Source organism: Budorcas taxicolor, chromosome 2 (assembly GCF_023091745.1).
Source record: "Budorcas taxicolor isolate Tak-1 chromosome 2, Takin1.1, whole genome shotgun sequence".
In the NCBI taxonomy this organism is placed as follows: Eukaryota; Metazoa; Chordata; class Mammalia; order Artiodactyla; family Bovidae; genus Budorcas; species Budorcas taxicolor.
The window spans coordinates 1,845,532-1,866,088 of NC_068911.1; the positions used below are offsets into that span (position 1 = coordinate 1,845,532).

The following is a 20,557-nucleotide window of genomic DNA, read 5'->3' on the forward strand; positions in this document are numbered from 1 at the left end:
GCTTCCTGAAAGGCACAGCCGCCCTGAGTCCTCGGGGGACACGCTCCCTCTGGCTGCGCTGTGTGGAGCGGAGCTGGCGGGGCAGGTGTGTGGACAGAGGAGACGGCCAGCTCAGGGGCCGTCACCGGGAGGCGTCCGGTGACCGCAGAGCCGTCAGGCCTGCACACCGCCTGCCACAGGGGAGGGCTGCACCCAGACCACTAGGGGCTGCTTTCATCTCCGAGTGAGAACTGCCCCTGACCCAGCGTGGACGCCGCCCAGTGCAGGCAGGACAGGCGACGCCCAAGGTCACAGGGACAGGAGGAGACTGGAGCTTCAGGCCCCTGCCTTCTGGTTCACTGCACACAGAGGATGGTGACAAATCGCAAAGACAGATGCTAGTTGAAGGGCACATCCAGGCAGCACCCCAGACGCACCTTCACCAGGAAGCGAACACGGGGCAGACGGCGCCCCCGCCCTCGTGGACGCCAGGCTGCAGGCAGGGGTGCGCCGCGCTTCCTGAGGCCGCAGACACGTCAGCCTGTAAGTGGGTGGGCAGCAGCGTGCGGGGCTCGGCCTGGCGCCAGGCTCTGCAGGCAGCCGCGGCTCCAGGGCAGCCGCAGCTCCAGGGCAGCCGCAGGATGGAGCCCTTCACCCCTCGGGAGCCCCGGATGAACAGAATGTCTCCCAGGCCTGGAGCGAGCCGGGTCCCGCCATGCACTCAGGACCACCGCGGGCACGTCCATGGTGGGCCTGGCCCCATTCCGGCTCAGTCCACCCTTGCTGACAGCCGGGGTGCTCACCCTGCAGGCAGTGGGCCTGGGACCACAGCTCCAGCGCCCTGGAACTTGGGCAAGGGCCAGGCTTCAGCCCCCGTCCTCCAGAGCTCTCTCCTCACCAGCCCTCTGTCTCTGAGACATCACCGTGGGCGGGAGGCCAGACCAGAGACCAACCCCAAGGCTTCTTGACCTGGAGGAGCGACCCAGCGGAGGGTGTCGCAAGGTGAAGGAGCAGCTCAGCCGTTATCCCCTCAGAGAACTCGGGTTCAGACAACCACCCAGGGGCCAGATAGAAAAGGTCAACAAAACCAGGAGCTGTCTTTTTAACAGATAAACAAAACTGACAAACTTCTAGCTGAACTAAGGAAAAAGATAAAGCTCAAGTAAATAAAATCAGAGATGAAAGCAAAGACATGACAAAGGACGCCATAGAAACAGAAAGACTGAAGGGCTGCTGTGATCAACACCCCACACCGGAAAGCTGGACAACGTGGGAACAAACTCCTAGGAACACACAATCAGGAAAACATTAAGAAAAAAAAAGGTCTTAGCAAACCAATAAGGAGTAACAAGAATTAATGGAAAAAAAAAAAAAACAAAACCCTTGCTACAAAGAAAGGCCCAGGATTACAGGGCTTCACAGGCGAATTTTACCATTTAAAAAAGTATTAATACCAGTCCTGCTTGAACTCATCCAAAAAATGAAAAAGAAGGGAGCACATTCAAATTCATTTCACAAGGCCAGCGTTACCGATATGAAAGCCAGACAAGGGTGCCGAAAGAACAGAAACAAAATGAAACAGGCTCTGAGACGAGACGCTACCACGAGAAGCCCACGCGGCAACCGAGCAGAGCCCCTGCCCAGCGCAAGAGAAGTCCCACACAGCAACGCAGCCCCGCACGCCCGGACCTCCAAGAGCTGCTTCTATACGGCGACAGGGACCCATCTGACAAAGAAACTAAACAGTTCCATTTACAACAGCACCAGTTCAGTTCAGCTCAGTCGCTCAGTCGTGACCGATTCTTTCTGACCCCATGAACCGCAGCACGCCAGGCCTCCCTGTCCATCACCAACGCCCAGAGTCCACCCAAACCCATGTCCATCGAGTCCGTGATGCCATCCAGCCATCTCATCCTCTGCCGGCCCCTTCTCCTCCTGCCCCCAATCCCTCCCAGAATCAAACTCTTTTCCAATGAGTCAACTCTTCGCATGAGGGGGCCAAAGTACTGGAGCTTCAGCTTCAGCATCATTCCTTCCAAAGAAATCCCAGGGCTGATCTCCTTCAGAATGGACTGGTTGGATCTCCTTTCAATCCAAGGGGCTCTCAAGAGTCTTCTCCAACACCACAGTTCAAATGCATCAATTCTTCGGTGCTCAGCCTTCTTCACAGTCCAACTCTCACATCCATACATGACCACAGGAAAACCCATGGCCTTGACTAGACGGACCTTAGTCGGCAAAGTAATGTCTCTGCTTTTTAATATTCTGTCTAGGTTGGTCATAAGTTTCCTTCCAAGGAGTAACAGTCTTTTAATTTCATGGCTGCAGTCACCATCTGCAGTGATTTTCAAGCCGAGAAAAATAAAGTCTGACACTGTTTCCACTGTTTCCCCATCTATTTCCCATGAAGTGATGGGACCAGATGCCATGATCTTCGTTTTCTGAATGTTGAGCTGTAAGCCAACGTTTTCACTCTCCTCTTTCACTTTCATCAAGAGGCTCTTTAGTTTTTCCCTTTCTGCCATAAGGGTGGTGTCATCTGCACATCTGAGGTTATTGATATTTCTCCCAGCAATCTTGATTCCAGCTTGTGCTTCTTCCAGACCAGCGTTTCTCATGATGTACTCTGCATATAAGTTAAATAAGCAGGGTGACAATAGACAGCCTTGATGTACTCCTTTTCCTATTTGGAACCAGTCTGTTGTTCCATGTCCAGTTCTAACTGTTGCTTCCTGACCTGCATATAGGTTTCCCAAGAGGCAGGTCAGGTGGTCTGGTATTCCCATCTCTTGAAGAATTTTCCACAGTTTATTCTGATCCACACACTCAAAGGCTTTGGCATGGTCAATAAAGCAGAAATAGATGTTTTTTTGGAACTCTCTTGCTTTTTCATTGATCCAGAGGATGTTGGCAATTTGATCTCTGGTTCCTCTGCCTTTTCTAAAACCAACTTAAACAGCTGGAAGTTCATGGTTCACGTATTGCTGAAACCTGGCTTGGAGAATTTTGAGCGTTACTTTACTAGCGTGTGAGATGAGTGCAATTGTGCGGTAGTTTGAGCATTCTTTGGCATTGCCTTTCTTTGGAACTGGAATGAAAACTGACCTTTTCCAGTCTTGTGGCCACTGCTGAGTTTTCCAAATTAGCTGGCATATTCAGTGCAGCACTTTCACAGCATCATCTTCCAGGATTTGAAATAGCTCAACTGGAATGCCATCATCTCCACTAGCTTTGTTTGTAGTGATGCTTTCTAAGGCCCACTTGACTTCATATTCCAGGATGCCTAGCTCTAGGTCAGTGATCACACCATCGTGATTATCTGGGTCGTAAAGATCCTTTTTGTACAGTTCTTCTGTGTATTCTTGCTACCTCTTCTTAATATCTTCTGCTTCTGTAGGTCCCTACCATTTCTGTCCTTTATCGAGCCTATCTTTGCATGAAATGTTCCCTTGGTATCTCTAGTTTTCTTGAAGAGATCTCTAGTCTTTCCCATTCTACTGTTTTCCTCTATTTCTTTGAATTGATCGCTGAGGAAGGCTTTCTTATCTCTCCTTGCTATTCTTTGTAATTCTGCATTCAGATGCTTATATCTTTCCTTTTCTCCTTTGCTTTTCGCTTCCCTTCTTTTCACAGCTATTTGTAAGGCCTCCTCAGACAGCCATTTTGCTTTTTTGCATTTCTTTTCTGTGGGGATGCTCTTGATCCCTGTCTCTTGTACAATGTCATGACCTCCATCCATAGTTCATCAGGCACTCTATCTATCAGATCTAGGCCCTTAAATCTATTTCTCACTTCTACGGTATAGTCATAAGGAATTTGATTTAGGTCATACCTGAATGGTCTAGTGGTTTTCCCCACTTTCTTCAATTTCATTCTGATTTTGGCAATAAGGAGTTCATGATCTGAGCCACAGTCAGCTCCTGGTCTTGTTTTTGTTGACTGTATAGAGCTTCTCCATCTTTGGCTGCAAAGAATATAATCAATCTGATTTCAGTGTCGACCATCTGGTGATGTCCATGTGTAGAGTCTTCTCTTGTGTTGTTGGAAGAGGGTGTTTGCTATGACCAGTGCGTTCTCTTGGCAGAACTCTATTAGCCTTTGCCCTGCTTCATTCCATATTCCAAGGCCAAATTTGCCTGTTACTCCAGGTGTTTCTTGACTTCCTACTTTTGCATTCCAGTCCCCTATAATGAGAAGGACATCTTTTCTGGATGTTAGTTCTAGAAGGTCTTGTAGGTCTTCATAGAACCGCTCAGCTTCAGCTTCAGTGTTACTGGTCGGGGCATAGACTTGGATTTCCATGATATTGAATAGTTTGCCTCGGAAATGAACAGAGATCATTCTGTCGTTTTTGAGATTGCATCCAAGTACTGCATTTCGGACTCTTTTTGTTGACTGTGATGGCTACTCCATTTCTTCTAAGGGATTCCTGCCCACAGTAGTAGATATAATGGTCATCCGAGTTAAATTCCAGTGGTCATGTATGGATATGAGAGTTGGACTGTGAAGAAAGCTGAGTGCCAAAGAATTGATGCTTTTGAACTGTGGTGTTGGAGAAGACTCCTGAGAGTCCCTTGGACTGCAAGGAGATCCAACCAGTCCATCCTAAAGGAGATCAGTCCTGGGTGTTCACTGGAAGGACTAATGGTGAGGCTGAAACTCCAATACTTTGGCCACCTTATGCAAAGAGTTGACTCATTGGAAAAGACTCTGATGCTGGGAGGGATTGGGGGCAGAAGGAGAAGGGGACGACAGAGGATGAGATGGCTGGATGGCATCACCAACTCGATGCACATGAGTTTGGGTGAACTCTGGGTGTTGGTGATGGACAGGGAGGCCTGGCGTGCTGCGATTCATGGGGTCGCAAAGAGTCGAACTCGACTGAGCGACTGAACTGAACTGAGCTGATGCAACATTGCTCTTTACAGCAGCGGCCTTGCTTCCATCACCAGTCTCATCCACAGCTGGGTGCTGTTTTTGCTCTGGCTCCGTCCCTTCTTTCTTTCTGAGTTATTTCTACGCTGATCTCCAGTAGCATATTGGAGATCTGGGGCGTTCATCTTTCAGTGTCCTATCTTTTTGCCTTTTCATACTGTTCATGGGGTTCTCAAGGCAAGAACACTGCAGTGGTTTGCCATTCCCTTCTCCAGTGGACCACATTTTGTCAGACCTCTCCACCATGACCCGCCGGTCTTGGGTGGCCCCACACGGCGTGGCCTAGTTTCACTGAGTTAGACAAGGCTGTGGTCCGTGTGATCAGATCGGCTGGTTGTCTGTGACTGTCGTTTCCCTCTGTGCCCTCTGACGCCTCTCTCAGTGCCTACCGTCTTACTGGGGTTTCTCTTACCTTGGATGTGGGTAGCTCCTCGCGGGCTGTGCTCTAGGGTAGGTCCATTTTAAACGCAGCAGTGGGTACATGTCCATGCCAGACTCTCTGGGAAGGGATCTCGTATACATGCACAGCTGGCCTGCTGGCCACGAGGACCACCTCCCTGAGGGAAGCGCAGAGCCTGGCACGGGCAGCAGAGCAGCCGCGGAACAAGGCCCCCCCTGGCGGCTCAGCGGGAAAGAGCCCCCCTGCCAACACAGGAGCCAAGAGTCAGGCCCCTGGTCTGCGGAGATCCAGTACGCCCGTGCACCACGGCGCCTAAGCCTGTGCTCCAGAGTCCGGGAACTGCCGCCACGAGGCCCACGTGCCACGACTCCTGGAGCCCTCTCACCCTGGAGAGCCCGTGCTCCGCAACAGGGGAAGCCACGGTGATGAGACGTCTGCACACCACAATGAGAGAAAAAGCCCGAGCAGCGGCCAAGAGCCAGCAAAGCCGAAAACTAATTCATAAAAATAGTGAATTTAACCAAGGAGGTAAGAGAACTATATAGTCGAAAATATAAGACTCTGATAGAAATGGAATACGACGTAAAGAAAGGGAAAGACGCTCTGTGTTCCTGGATTGGAAGAACGCTGTCAAACAGTGCACGCTTTCCAAAGCAAGCGACAGATTCAAAGCGGACTCGACCAACAGTCCACTGACAAGCGTGACAGAAGCAGGAAAGGCAAACCGTGGAGCTTCTGCGCAGCAAAGGGAACAGAAGGAAGGGCGGCCTGCAGAACGGGAGACAGTGTGCGGACGATTTACCAAACAGGAGTTACTATCCGACACACATAAGGAACTCATCAAACTGCGTATAAAAAAATACCAATTTAAAAATGGCGAAAGATCTGAACAGACGTTCCTCCGAAGAAGAATAAAAACGGCCGAGAGAAAAGATGCTCCGCGTCACTGGCCGTCAGGGAGATTCAAAGCACAGGCAGTGAGGGGTCTCCTCGCGCCCGGTAGGAGGGGTGTCAGCAAAACGCAGCAGGAGTGAGCGTGCAGGAATGTGTCCTGCGCTACCGCGGGGGGCGGGGCGGGTGCGAACCGGCACAGAGGGTCCTCAGGAAGCTAAAAGCAGCAGGGGCCGCCGCCCATCAGCCTGGCCTCTGCGTCGGGTCCCTGCGGCCAGAGGCGGCGGCCTGGACACGGGTGTTGTCTCCTCCCCGAGCGCCTCCTTCCTCCCCGCCACTTCTCCTGAGCTCTTGTTCATCCTGGAATTCTGTCTCAAGACTGTCCGGTTTGTTTCAGCTGCGCTTTTTACAGGACTCAGTTCAAGCTCCGTCTGTAAGGGGAGCGCCACACACGTACCTTCCGGAGTAAGAGAAAACCTGGGCCTGGTGAGCGACCCAGGCTTCACGACCTGCTGTCCTCCTAGCGCCCCCCAGGCCAGGAGGCGATGGCAGGAACACCGGCGCAAGCCCTGGCCTAGGTCACGGGAGGAGCAGAGCCGTGCCCACCTTTTCCTCAGCTGGAGCCAGGAGTTAACCGCTACATTATGAGACTGGGATTTTCCACAGACCTCCATGCAGCCCACAGCACCGTAATCTGCTTAATTAAATAAATTGGAGACACAACTCAGGCTAATATCTTGAATCAAGGTGGCATGAGCTGCATGTTTATAGCTCTGTTGACAGAAGAGGACTCACGACATGCGCCAGCAACTTCTGCAGCCACTTTATTAAACGGAATAAACAGAAGCCGTGCGAGACAGCAGCAGACACGGGCTGCTGGGATTCTCCCAATCTCAACACTTGCGGCGCATCGCACTGAGATGTTTTTGCCAGAATCGAAACCCGCTTCCCATTAGAACTGGCCGATCAAGCTAAATGAGCGAAACGGGACGGCTCTGTACGGAGTGGGCGTGCTTCCAAACTCCCTGTGCTCACATCCATGGTTCCCACTCCTCCCCAGCAAGCGAGAGCCATGGACGGGCCCCGCCCCCTGCGCCTGTGGGTGGGCGCCTGGCTGGGCCCGTGGAGCAGGCGTGGCGGCTCTCACATCAGCAGCAGGGTCCTCGGGGTTCCAGAACAGAGGCGCTAAGACAGACGGCCGACAACTGCAGCCAGTGTCCAACCCAGCCCCCTCCTGGTTCTGTCAATAAAGTTTCATTAACAGAGAGCCTCACCCACCATCTGCTGAGGGCCCGTGGCTGCCTTCACGCTATGGCCCCCGAGCTGAGCATCAAGACCACATGGCCACACGGCCCACGGCCCACAGGCCTTCCTGTGGGTCCTTCATGGACACAGCCTGCTGAGGAGAAAGAAGAGCTTGGGGGTGAGCAGCAGGCCGGAGAAAGGCCAAGGAAAAGCAGAGGGCAGAGGAAGGTGAGAGAGGACAGGGAGGGGTGAAGGCAGAGAGGGACGGAGCCAAGACGGAACAGCAAGAAGCGAAGGAGGAGAGGGACACGCCGGAGGAGAAGAGCGAGGAGGTGAGGGCAGGGAGAGGGAGCCCCACCTGCCACCAGGCCTGCCAGACCCCGGGCACCCCCCACCCCAGACCAGCTCTCCCTCCATGCACACCATGAGGCCCACTGAGCCGTGGGGCTGTGCTCTCTGCAGGCACCGCTGCTCCCTGCAGCTCCTGAGACAGCGGGCAGGATGGGGCTCCCTCCCCGTGAAGCCCCAGCAGTGCCCACAGTGGGCAGGACAGGGCTCCCTCCCCATGAAGCCCCAGCAGTGCCCACAGCGGGCAGGACGGGGCTCCTCCCCACCAGCACCCTAACAGTGCGCACAGCTCAGTGCTGAGTGAGGAGGGCTTGCCCGGAGGCTGCAGGCCACCACTGACTGACAGGCCCTGTAAAGTTAAGTCACTCTCTACTGTCTGTCAGTATGTGATGCTCAATAAACGTCTGGCAGCAGCTTGAAGCAGCTTCTAAGGTTTCCAAGTGTGGGCAGCTTTCGAGCTCCAGAGACGTGAGATATTACTGTTACTAAAACAGGAACAGGACAGCCGCCAGGAGGACCCCAGCCCCGCCTGCAGTCCCGGGGCCGTATGGGGCCACTGGGCTGGGGGGGTCAGTCAGACACCTCGGGGCCGCCCCCTTCCAAAGGGCCGCGGGAGCGGACACGCAGGTGACGGCTCAGGCCTGTCCTGCCGGGGGCCTCGAGCCCAGGGGCTCCTACCGGGCGGACTCCGGGGCCCACGGAGGTGGTGCCGGCACAGAGGTTAGCAGAAGGCTGGGGCGGTGGGGGGGAAGCAGAGAGGAGGAGCCTCTGAGATACGGGGGAAGAGCTGAGCAGGAGGAGCGCCCAGGTTGAGCGGAAGCCCGCCCTGCGTGTCCTGCGTGCCGGCCAGGCCCCTCGGCACAGCCCCTGTCCAGCCCTGGCCGCACCGACCCGGAGCAGGGCGCTGGCTCCGTCTGCTGCCGCCTGGTGGTGCCGGGGGCAAATGGCTCTCGGCAGGGCGGGCCCAGTCCTGACTCCCACCGCAGAGGGGGCAGCTTCCCTCCACCTGCCCCAGACGCCCCGCCAGCCTCGCGACCTGACCGAGTGTGCGTGGCGCACAGCGGCGCTGGGGGTGCAGAGAGCCAGGGCCTTGGGTGCGGCGCCCCGCGCGTGGCTCTCGGCCGGCCTCTCGGGCGCGCCTCCCGCCCCCGCGCGTGGCTCTCGGCCGGCCTCTCGGGCGCGCCCCCCCGCCCCCGCGCGTGGCTCTCGGCCGGCCTCTCGGGCGCGCCCCCCGCCCCCGCGCGTGGCTCTCGGCCGGCGTCTCGGGCGCGCCCCCCGCCCCCGGCACTCACCTCCACCTCCGAGCTGTGCGCCTGCACCTTCTGCATCATGTCCTCGGCCTCGCGCATGCGGCGGGTCAGCTGGGGTGAGTGCTCGGCCGGGGTCAGCTCGCTGTCGTACGAGCCCAGGATGGCCCGCATGCCGTCGCGCTCCTGTGGGCGAGAGGGCAAAGGTCAGGCTGGGGCGAGACAGAGCAGCGCAGGGGTCGCAGGGTCAAGTCTGGGAGCAGGCTGCCAGGCTTTTTGAAGACCGCGAGCTGAACCGAGGCTGGCAGAGGACCGAGGCCGGGCCAGGCCCTGGCCACTCTGAACCCCGGTGGAGCTCGGCCTGCGGCAGCAGGCCCACCTGCTGTCCTCGGGTGGGGCGCACGCCGACCAACCGGCCTCGAGTGGCACCATGGGGCCTGCAGCGCTCAGGGACTCACAGGCGAGGGGTGGAGGGCACCCCTCCCCCGGAACTCGTGGGACGCAAGAGGCCACAGTTCAAGGCGTCAACGTGCCCCAGCCATGCCTGGCCCCCGTCCCTGTGTCTGGGACAAAAGACGGTGCCTGGTAAAGACGCAGCTCAGGTTTCATAGGACACACTGATCACACGGTCCCGAGACCACCCCTAAAAGCCGACAGGAGTCTCGTCACCACTCAGTGACGTGAAGGCCGACAGCCTGAGCCAGGAGGCCAGGGCCCGGGGGAGACAGGCACTGCGCCCAAGCCGGATAGGAGGGCCTTCCCGAAACGCTGGTGACCGGGGGTCCCAGGGAGTCCTGGAGACCGCAGGCCACCCCGCGTCCAGGAGTGGAGCTGCTCTGGCTCCAGGAAAGGAGGTCTCCGCCCCGCTGAGGGCCTGACGCCGGGGCGAACGTGGAGGGGGGATCTCTTCCAGAGCAGGAGCTGGGCGCAGGCGCCTGCCCTCCTCCCGCCCGGTGTCCCCAGCCATCGCCGACGAGGCCCACACGGGCGACATAAGTAAATAGAATCAGCTCCCTGCACACAGCAGGCTCACGGGGCACCACTGCACAATGCTCCTGCCTGCTGTGAAAGGTCCTGAGAGCTCCAGCAGGTCTGGGTGGGGCCCGAGAGCCCATGTTTCTGGCGGGTGAAGCCGCAGTGTGCCGGCCGCGCTGGGGAGCAGGATGCACAGCTGGGCGACCTCCGCCTGGGCCGGCAGAACCTGGGAGGATGTGCTCATGAGACCACGTCCAAGTCCCAGCTCTGCGCCTCGCCTCCTGAGCCTCCGTCCTCATCAGCGGCTCTCACAGGCTGCCCAGGACGACCAACACTGTCCTGGACCAAGCGCCCAGCTGAGGCCCTGGGGCCCTCGAGGCTCACAGTGACAGCAGCAATCCCGTCCGTGCAGGCAAACAGACGCCACGTGTTCATGGGTGCTGCGCCCCTGCGGGCGAGCTGGGGAGGCTCAGGCATCATCGCCCCACACCCTGCTGGTTCCCCCGCAGCCCCCATGCCTGCCAGGGCAGCGACCAGGCGAGCTGCAGGGTCAGCCCACAGTGGCACCGGCCCCGAGGCACATTCTCAGACCTGGAACAGACTGGGGGCAAGGCCACAGGCGCTCTGCCCACGTCATCTTAACTGGTGCTTCCGTGAGCGGAGGCCCACCCGCCCGCCTGGGACAGTCGTGCCCCAACCGCTCCTGCACCCTGAACACCAGGCAGCCCCCTGGCCGGCCTGGGCCCCTCCTCAGGTGAGACTGGAGAAGGCGGGCGCTCACAGGACCACGCTGCCTCCCTTGGGGGCCCACGGGCCCTCGCCCGCCGAGCTCAGCGGTCTCGTGAGCCTCCGGCTGGGCCATCACCCCGGCACAGACTTCATCATTAGGTGATGACAAAAAATTCAATAAGTGAGAAATTAAAGTTACAAATCCAACTGGAACTGGTCACACACCCGTGGAAAATTTGTTTCCAACAGGACGGTTTATCGAGTGCCATAATTTTACTGAAACCCTGTATCTTCCCATTGACTTTTACGGCTCCGAGCTGGTTACAGTCGTCATCATGGAGCGGGGGGCCTGTGGGGGCCAGGGCCGGGAGGGCTTTCCTTTCATAAACAAGCGGTAATTGTTGCCTTTATTGACCAGTAAATCTCCACAATGCCGCCTCTCACTACGGATCTCTTCTGTTACGTCTCCAGGCTATCAAAAAAGAAGACTCAACATTGAAAGTTTGCTGTTTGTACCTTCTACAGAAACTGTTTTGTCATTAGTCACGAAGTCAGGAGAACTGTGCTGGCTTGATCCGATAATGACTTTTTAACGACAGAGTCCACGTACGGTGAAGCGCCCTGGTTTCCACTTGAACGAGTGTGGCATTCACTCCTGAACACACAGGTCAGCACGCAGGGGCCGGGCGGACCCTCCGGGTGCAGACGAAACGGGCCCCTGCGGGGCGCCTCTCCCTGGGGATCCGCAATCCTGCCTGTCCTCGCCACCCTGTTGGTCACGTGATCAGTGCAACCCCATCTTGTGGGAGAGACGAGCTGCGGGTGCGGGGGAGGGGCAGGGATGGACGAGGCCCCCAAGCCCCAGGCCTGGCCTGCTGCGCCCACAGGGGCTGGGAGAGCGGAGGCCACGCCCAGCCGCAAAGGCGGGAGCCGAGACCCTGCTCTGCCCTCAGCCTCGCAGCTCCAGGCTGAGAGGGAACAGCTGGTCCTGATGGCCCCACACTCCTAACAGACGCGGTGGTTGGGGTCACACAGCCTCATGCTACCTCGGGTTTCAAAGACCAGACAGAGAACTTGCTGGGGGGTGAGCGGGCCTGGCTGGGACAGAGGGAGAAGGCCCTGGGCGAACAGGCAGAGAGGGTCTGCACACGTCCTGTGGAGCACACCGCCTGTGCACTGCTCTGCAGCTGTGACTCCTGTGTGCGTCGGGGTCCGCGCCCATGCCAGACCCGGGGACGAGGGTGAGGCAACTCCACGCAGGCCGCTCAGAGGCCAGCCCTGCAGCCCTGGGCGGGCCCCGGAGGACGCCAGGACACACGGCTCAGAGGCAGAGGGAGGCGAGGCCGGCCGCCAACGTCAGAGGACAGCGCGCTTCTGAACAGAGGCGATGAGCGTCTGCACCCAGCAGGAAGGTCCTCCAAAAGTAAGTTTAATAAAAACATTTCCAAACCAAGAAAAACTCAGGCCGTTCCTCAGCACACAGCCACACCAAGGGGAAACGCTAAAGGATCCCCTCTGGCACAAGGAGGAGGGCCCCACGGACGCGTGGAGATGCTGGTGGTAACAGATACGTATAAACACAGTCACAGTGGAAACTGCTAAGTATTTGGAACTAAATAGGAAAAATACAGTATATCAACGCTGAACTCTGCATCTAAATTTACATCCTTAAATGAATATATTAGAAGAGAAAGATAAAACCAATCAACTACACATACGACTGAGAAAGTCTGAACAAGAAAAACCAAAGAAAAGTGATAGTAAATATAAAAACTAATGAAATAGATTAGAGTATAGAGTCAGTAATACCAAAAGCTGGTTCATCCAAATGATTAATAAAACTGATGAACCTTGATGAGATACTTCAAGAGAGAGATTAATAACCAAATAATGAGCCAGAAAAGGAAGGCGTAACTACAGACCACAGAAATATTTTAAAATCTAACACGATGCACTTAAATTCCTTTTTTTTTCCCTAAAGGCTTATCACCACTGAATCAAGAATTTTAAAAAAAAAGCTGAATAGTTTCAAAGCTATTAAAAGAAACCAAAGCCCCAATACAGAATCTTCCCAACACAAAAACTCCAGGTCTCAATGCCTTTCTCGGTGAACTCCACCAAACTTTAAAGAAAGAAATATCACCAGTCTCACACAAACTCTTACACAGAAGGGAAAGAACCTTCTAATGCATTTTATAAAGCCAGAAAGACCATGACACCAAAACCTGCTAAGGAAACTTTGTAAGAAATAAAACCTGTCACGATCTCTCATAAACACAGAAGCAAAATCCCTGAACTGCTTATTAGCAAACCAAACAAAGGACCACTTGCAAGGACAGTCCACAGACAAGTTTGTTTAATTCCTGGAATGCAGCTTTGCTGTAACATTTGAAAACCAATTAATTAAATTCTCCAAATTAACAGAATAAAGAAAAAAATCATGATCGGCTCAATATACGCAGTAAAAAAGCATCGGATTAAAATCCAACAGCTATTCAGAATTAAAACAATAGGGTGGAGAAGCCCCCTCAGCAGACGGGGAGGATAGGGGACCCTCTTTGGCCTAAGTCCACAGCTGTGATGGACGAGGGGGGGGTGAGGGGCTGAAACAGAAGCCGTTATGACGTTCCTGCTCCAACCAGCACCGGGGATCCTAAGCAGCGGAGTAAGGCGTGGAGATCAGAAGGAAACGAGAAACTACTAATAGTCACTGAGAAGATGGAAAACCCAAGAAAATTTACAAATAAATTATTAAAACAAGGAAGCTTAGTCACGTTGCTGGATCAAAGTCAACATCCAACGTTCAACTATATTTCTACATGCTGGCAAAAAGGGTTCGAAGAAGAAATCCTGGAAAAGATGCCATTTATAACATCATCATTAAAAAAAAAAAACACCCTACGAGGTGAGACGTCTACTCAGAAAACTTCGCAAACATTACTGAAAGAAATTAATGACCTAAAAACGTGGAGAGAAATAAACACGTTCATGGATCAGAAGATTTAACGCTATAAAGATGTTACTTAATCGCTGTACCCCCAGTAAAACCTCGGTAGCTTTATCGGTGGAGGCTGACAGGCTGAGCTCTAAGCTCGATGTGGAAATGCGGAGGGTGGTGGTCGGCCCGGGCAGTAGGCTGGCAAGGAGGGTGGGCTCCCTACCAGACTGCAGTCTCAGGGATTGTAGCAGTGCAGTTCCCGCGAGAGAGAGGGGCAGGGACAGCCCGGCACAGAGGGGCTATTAGTTTCACGTAAGGAGCCCGAAAGGCCCATCGTCTCAATAAATGCTGTCGAGTCAACTGAATATTCCTGTGGGCAGAAAACCAAGCTTGCCAAATAAGATAAAGCTTTGTGTTGTGAAGTTATGTGTGAAAAAGCAAAGTGTTAAAGAAAATACTATGAAAAGACACCTCAGTGTCTTGGGGCAAGCAAAGCTTTCTTAAACAGAGAATACACAAAAAGTGGTACTGTAAAGGAACCTTCACATTCGCAAGAGTAGACCTTGTTAAGATTAAGAGCTCTGTTAAGTTAGAGGGAAAAGCTAGGAGAAGATATTTGCAAACAAATACTTGATAAAAGGCTAGGATGCAGAATATACAAAGAATTCTTACAAATCAGGAAGAAAAAGGCCAGAAAGAGAAAAACAGGGAGGGCAGTGGATCTGGAGGGGGCTTCACCAAAGTGGGTCTCCAAGCGGCCCATCCACACAGGAGGGGTGCCCCCGCTCAGCCTGCCCTGCGAGGCACAGCACGCTGCAAACACAGGAACAGCTGGCCCTCGGGGAACGGCAGGGCGCGAGGCAGCATGGATGACGCAAAGTGTGAGCAAGACTCTGAAGCCAGCGGAATGCCGGTGCCCTGCAGCAGGCCTGCAGCCGTCACAGCCCCCCGGCCAGGGAGGACACGTGACGGAGCCTCCCAGGGACGTGCAGACAGAACTCGTGCGCGTGCCTGACTGCAAGGTAAGCGGAAAGATGTCACGGCGGCATCAGTCACTGTCGCCGAACACCCGCCAACAGGAGGAGGAGCAGCTCTCGGACGGCACACCCGTGACAGAAACGAACCCGAGCAGCAGAAAGCAGTGCAAGCGGGCACACGCTGCACAGCCCACTCACGCAAAGTTCCAGACCCGCGGAGCCTCCCCAAGTATCGCGCGCCGACAGGAGGCCGACGAACGTATCACAGACACAAGACGCTGCGCAGCTCCAGAAGCGAGGCTCTGGCTGCACACTCACACACAGCTTCCCGGGAGAAACCCCAGCCCACAGCCGACTCCCCCCCCCCATGCCTGCCGAGCAGGAAGCACTCACACAGAGGCCAAGGGGTCCCTCGGTCGAAGGCGCGGCGCGGCAGGGGTGGGCCGCGGGGGCGCGGACTTCAGCCAGGCTCCCGGGAGTCACGCCGCTCAGTGAAGGAGGGCCGGGAGGGGAAGGCCCGCATGTCTGGAACAGGGAGGAAGGCACTGGGGACCAGAGAAGGTACCGTGAGAGCCGGGACTATCCTGATGAGAGCGGGGCCGGGAGGAAGCATGGAGCAGAAGCGGACCGATGCCTCCGTGGAACTGAGCCGGGGCTGGCCCACACCCACTGGGCTCTGGGAAAGGGCTGGCACTTCTTGCCCAAGGTCCCCCGGTCTTCCTCCCGAGAAAGTCCACCTCCCGGGGCCTGAGGTCACCCGCACGGTGCTAGCCCTGGCATTCCCTGGGGACACCCCGGGAGCCAAGGATCCAGTCCTGACCCTCCAGGCCGCCGCGGCCAAGAGGGAGGGCCCAGAACAGCAGGCAGAGAGGTGGCCGTGGGCGCCCCGTACCCCGCCCCTGCAGCAGGGCTCACGCCTCAGGACCCGCACAGGAGACACCCCCAGAGACGCGGCTCAGCCCAGGCTGGAGAGAAAAAAGGCTCTCACGGAACATGTTTTCAGAGAAGTCGAAACTCAGCAACTCCAGTTACCTGGGCGAAAAGGCCATCTGGTGGATGACCAGTGGATTAGAGGGCATTTTCACAGGGGGCAGTTCTACGCACTCCCTGCAGCAGCCTGAATAAATGAGGGATGAATGCTGAATGTAGCGTCCCCACACGCGGGTCTCGCTGGCCTCTCCCGAAGCCGCCAAGGCTCACGCAGCACACGCGCTGCCCAACACGCTTCTCCAGGACAGGCTGGAGGAGCTGGGCTTCACAAGAGGCAGCGGAACCCCTTTCAAAGTGGCAAAAACTGTTCACCTGCGCTTGATGGAAATGCTTCCTAAACAAGTAAGACATCGCCCCGGTCACAGCAAATGGAGGACACGCGTTTTTAACCTTCCCTAATGGGCTGGTTCGCTGGAAGGTACTCATGTCCATGACCTCACAGATGGGCTCCGGGGCAGCTGGAGCTGGCAGACCCTGACCTCGGCGCTCAGCAGCTTCCCGGGCCCCTGCCATCCGCGCCCACTGCTCAGGGCCGGAGTGTGCTCCCCCCTGGCTCTCCAGCCTGCCCCCGAGGCGCCTCTCCTTCTTCACTGCTGTGTCCATCAGCCTCATTCCACGGTCTTATCGCTCACAGCTCATCAGATACAGAGCAGGCCCCTGGAGGCGAGGGCTGCCGGACTGGAAAGGCAGCTCTGACCCGCGGGTTCAGCGTGCGTGCAGCCTGGCGGCACCTCCAGGTCCGCTCACAGGCCCAACTCCAGGAAGGGCTGTGGTCCCGGTTTCACGGTGCCGGTGGGCACAGCCACCTGAGGTCTGAGTCACTGTCCAGGGCCCGCTGCCCAAGCCCACACGAGCCGGTGGGTCTTGGGGGAAGGAATGAGCCTCGGCTCATCTGTGAGTCTCCATACTTCTCACCAGCGGCCGTGTTCCTGCAACTTCAACCTCCTGATGAAAAGCTCCACGGCACCTACTGGAGGCAAGAGAGGGCGATCTCCCGGAGCCCCCTGACTCAGATTCCCCAGGGCTCTCTTACCAGGTCCATTCATTTATGTCAGCCGGATCACGCCTCCCCGGCACCCACCCTGCCCGGCTCACAGCTTCCCAGAGCAGGGCCTCACCCGGCGCAGGCACCCCTCGAGGGAGGACAGGGCCAGGGCTGCCAGCACCGTCCCACCGGGCCCCAAGCCCGCTCAGCGCGGCACGCCGCACGGGGGCCACCCGCCTCGCCTTAGGTGGAACTGACAGGCTGGAGAGGGAGGGCGGGTGAGGCAGGCACAGGCCACCTCGTCGGCCAGGCCAGCTCGGCTGCAGCGGGATGGCCCACCTGCTCCACCCGCCACTTCCTTCCCTGGGGAACAGAGGCCAGGTCAGAGGGCCCGGGGCATGGCCGCCCACCTCTGCACGATGCCCAGAGCCTCGGGGACAGCCTTCTTGGGGGCACGGACACTGGCGGCTGGGGCTCTCACCACGCCTCGCCCCGCGTCCCTCTCCGCTGGCCCCCGCACAACCCGCAGAGCAGTGACACTCAGTGACTCCTGCTCAAGGGAGAGCTGGGCGCGAGACGGCTCAGCTCCAGAACACCCACAGGTGCCAGGCATCCCCACCCTGGAAGAGACCCTGGCTGACTGAGAAGAACCTGCCCGGGTCACTAGCGACAGGGCGGAGCTCAGAGCCCAGGGCTGCAGGAAGCGGAGGCTGAGCTCGGCAGCGGCCCAGGGCGGGACCGCGTCCTGCGGGCATCACCACCCAGCACAGGCCTGGGCTCAGGACCGGCTGCTCTGGGCAGCGACCCTGCCGCTCCAGCGCTCGCCGCGCTACGCGTCCCAGGCGCTCATGGAACAACCCAAATGGCTCACGGTGATTTAAAACGAGACTGTCTCAACATGGACACCAAGCGCCTGACAGGGAGCCCCACCCCAACTGCTCTGCAGGCCGAGCGGAAGCCGTGAGCTGCCTCCATCCCAGGTTTTGACGCAAGGCAGCCTCATCGAGGGCTCAAGTCCAGGCTCGTGGACGCCCAGGCAGGGTCAGGCTGCTCGACTACTGCGGCGGCTGCGCTGGGTCTCAGCTGTCACACGGGACACATGCGGGACAGCACGTGTAAAGATGGTAAAGCATCCGCCTGCAATTCAGGAGACCGCGTTTGACCCCTGGGTCAGGGAGATCCCCTGGAGAAGGGAATGGCAATACTCTAGCCTGGAGAATCCCATGGACAGAGGAGCCTGATGGGCTACAGTCCATGGGGTCACAAAGAGTCGGGGACATGACTGAGCGATGTTCCCTTTCCCCTTCTTTCATTTGGGACCTTGGTTCCTGGACCAGGCTCAAACCTGGGCCCCTGCACTGAGCGCGGTCTGAGCCGCTGGACCCCGGGAGTCCTCTGCCGGCTTTCTAGCTGGTGTTTACACACTGTCCGGTGCCGAGGGCGCTTCTCTACTCAGGCACGTGTTTTGCAGACATGCTCTCAGTCTGTATCTGTCTTTTCATCTCTTGACAGGATTTTCCGCAGAGGAGAAGTGTGTAGTCTAACTTACTAAATCTCCCTTCCACTGACTGTGTTTTGGTGCCAAGTTTAAGAACTCTTTGCTGAGATCCTGAAGATTTTATCTCCCTTTTGAATAAAAGTTTCCTACTTTTACGTTCTATAGTTAAGTCTGTGATTAACCTTGAGTTAATTTTTGTACAAAAGGTTCACTTTTTTGCTTTATGAATGTCTAACTGCTGCAGCACCATTTATGGAAAAGGTTATCTTTCTCCCACTGAACTGCTTCTGCAGTTAACCCAAAGCAAGCAGACAAAGGAATTACTAAAGACGAGAGTAGAAACAAGTTAAATGGAAAGTGGGAACTAAGAGAGAAGATCAGCTGAGCCAAATGCTGGTTCTTTGAGATCAATAAAATTGATAAAGCTTTAGCTGTAGCTGGATCGACTGACCCAGAAAGAGAGACAAGATCCCAGTTACCACAGCGAGGAACGAGAGGCGAGGCAGGACCACAGACCCGACAGGAGCAACAAGGATCAGAGGGATTCCCTCAGCAACTGGACGCCCAAAGTCACACAGCCTGCGTGAAATGAACAGATTCCCAGCAGACACACACCACCAAAACTGACTGCCAAAGAGGCAGGCAGCCTGAAGAGACCCATCATAAGTGAAACTCCACACCAGCGCCGACACCTCCCTGCAGCCCGGCAGGCTCTGTCCCGTCTGCCGGGCCGCTGGGCGGGAGGGTCACACTCTCCTCCGGGGCCCTGAGCTCTCTCTTCCAGGGTTTCTCTACGGCACACGGGGCCGTTTCTGCCGCTCCATCTCCCCGCTGGCTGATCTCTCCCTCTGTTCCCTCCTTTCCTGCCACAGGCTCATCTGTCACACTTTAACTGCAGCTCCTGTGCTTCCGGTTATCACGGAAGACGTCAGGTCTGTCCGGCCGCTGCCTGCCCGGTGCTCTGGCTGGGTGGGGACAGCTGGCTTGTGCTGTCCCACCCTCTGGCCGATCTGGGCCCGGAAGAGCCCATCACGAGCTGCTCCTCGAGTCCCAAGGCTGGGCCTCCACCCTTCTCATCTCATACACAATATCCAGGCTTCGAGTTTATCGCGTGTATGCTGCTAGGAAGTGCTGTAATCCATTCTTTTACATGTAGCTGTCCAGTGTTCCCAGCACCATTTGTTGAAGAGGCTGTCTTTGCCCCATTGTACATTCTTGCCTCCTTTGTCAAAAGGAAGGTACCCATAGGTGCATGGCTTTATTTCTGGGCTTTCTGTCTTGTTCCCTTGGTCTGTATTTCTGTTTTTGAGCCAGTACCATACTGTCTTGATGACTGTAGCTTTGTAGTCTAATCTGAAGTCAGGAAGCTTGATTCCTCCAGCTCCATTCTTCTTTCTCAAGACTGCTTTGGCTATTCGGGGTCTTTTGTGTTTCCATATGAACTGTGACGTTTTTTGTTCTAGTTCTGCGACAAAAGGCATCACACTGAATCCGTAGATGGCGTTTGGTAGCATAGTCGTTTTCACAATACTGATTCTTCCTACCCAGGAACGTGGACTCTCTCTCCATCTATTTCTGTCATCTTTGATTTCTCTCATCAGTGTCTTATAATTTTCTGTGTCCAGTTCTTTGTCTCCTTAGGTAAGTTTACTCCTAGGTATTTATGCTTTGTGTTGCAATGGTGAATGGGGTTGATTCCTTAATTTCTCTTTCTGATCTTTCATTGTTAGTATATAGAAATGGAAGAGATTCCTGCGTACTGATTTTGTATCACCATACACAAAGATAAACTCAACATGGATTAAAGACCTAAAAGACAGACCAGAAACTATAAAACTCTTAGAGGAAAACACAGGCAGAACACTCGATGACATAAAGCAAAGCAAGATCCTCCCACCTCCTAGAGTAAGGGAAATAAAAATAAAACCAAACAAGTGGGACCAGATTAAGCTTAAAAGCTCTCGCACAGCAAAAGCAAGGTAAAAAGACTGCCCTCGAAATGGGAGAAAATAATAGCTAATGAACAACTGACAGAGGATTAATTTCCAAAATATACAAGCAGCTCATACAACTCAATGCCAGGAAAACAAACAACCCAATCAAAAAGTGGGGAAAAGACCTAAACAGACATTTCTCCAAAGAAGACATACAGATGGCTAACAGACACATGAAAAGATGCTCAGCACTGCTCATTATTAGAGAAATGCAAATCAAAACTACGACGTATCACCTCACACCAGTCAGAATGGCCCTCATCAGAAAGTCTGCAAGCAGTTAACGCTGGAGAGGGTGTGGAGAAAAGGGAACCCTCTTGCACTGTTGGTGGGGATGCAAGCTGATACAGCCACCATGGAAGACGGTATGGAGGTTCCTTGAAACACTAGGAATAAAACCATATGACCCAGCAAGCCCACTCCTAG

At 55.5% G+C, this 20,557-nt stretch overlaps 1 protein-coding gene across 2 annotated transcripts in view; it reads right to left on the reverse strand.

The window, feature by feature from the left end:
• The window catches only part of MAD1L1 (mitotic arrest deficient 1 like 1), a 238,344-nt gene that overhangs the window by 87,999 nt on the left and 129,788 nt on the right, over positions 1 to 20,557 (reverse strand). For both annotated transcript variants that reach the window (XM_052656304.1, XM_052656297.1), the window contains exon 12: positions 9,091 to 9,231. In XM_052656304.1, the coding sequence (XP_052512264.1) occupies positions 9,091 to 9,231 (141 nt within the window). The remainder of the gene's footprint in view (positions 1 to 9,090; positions 9,232 to 20,557) is intronic.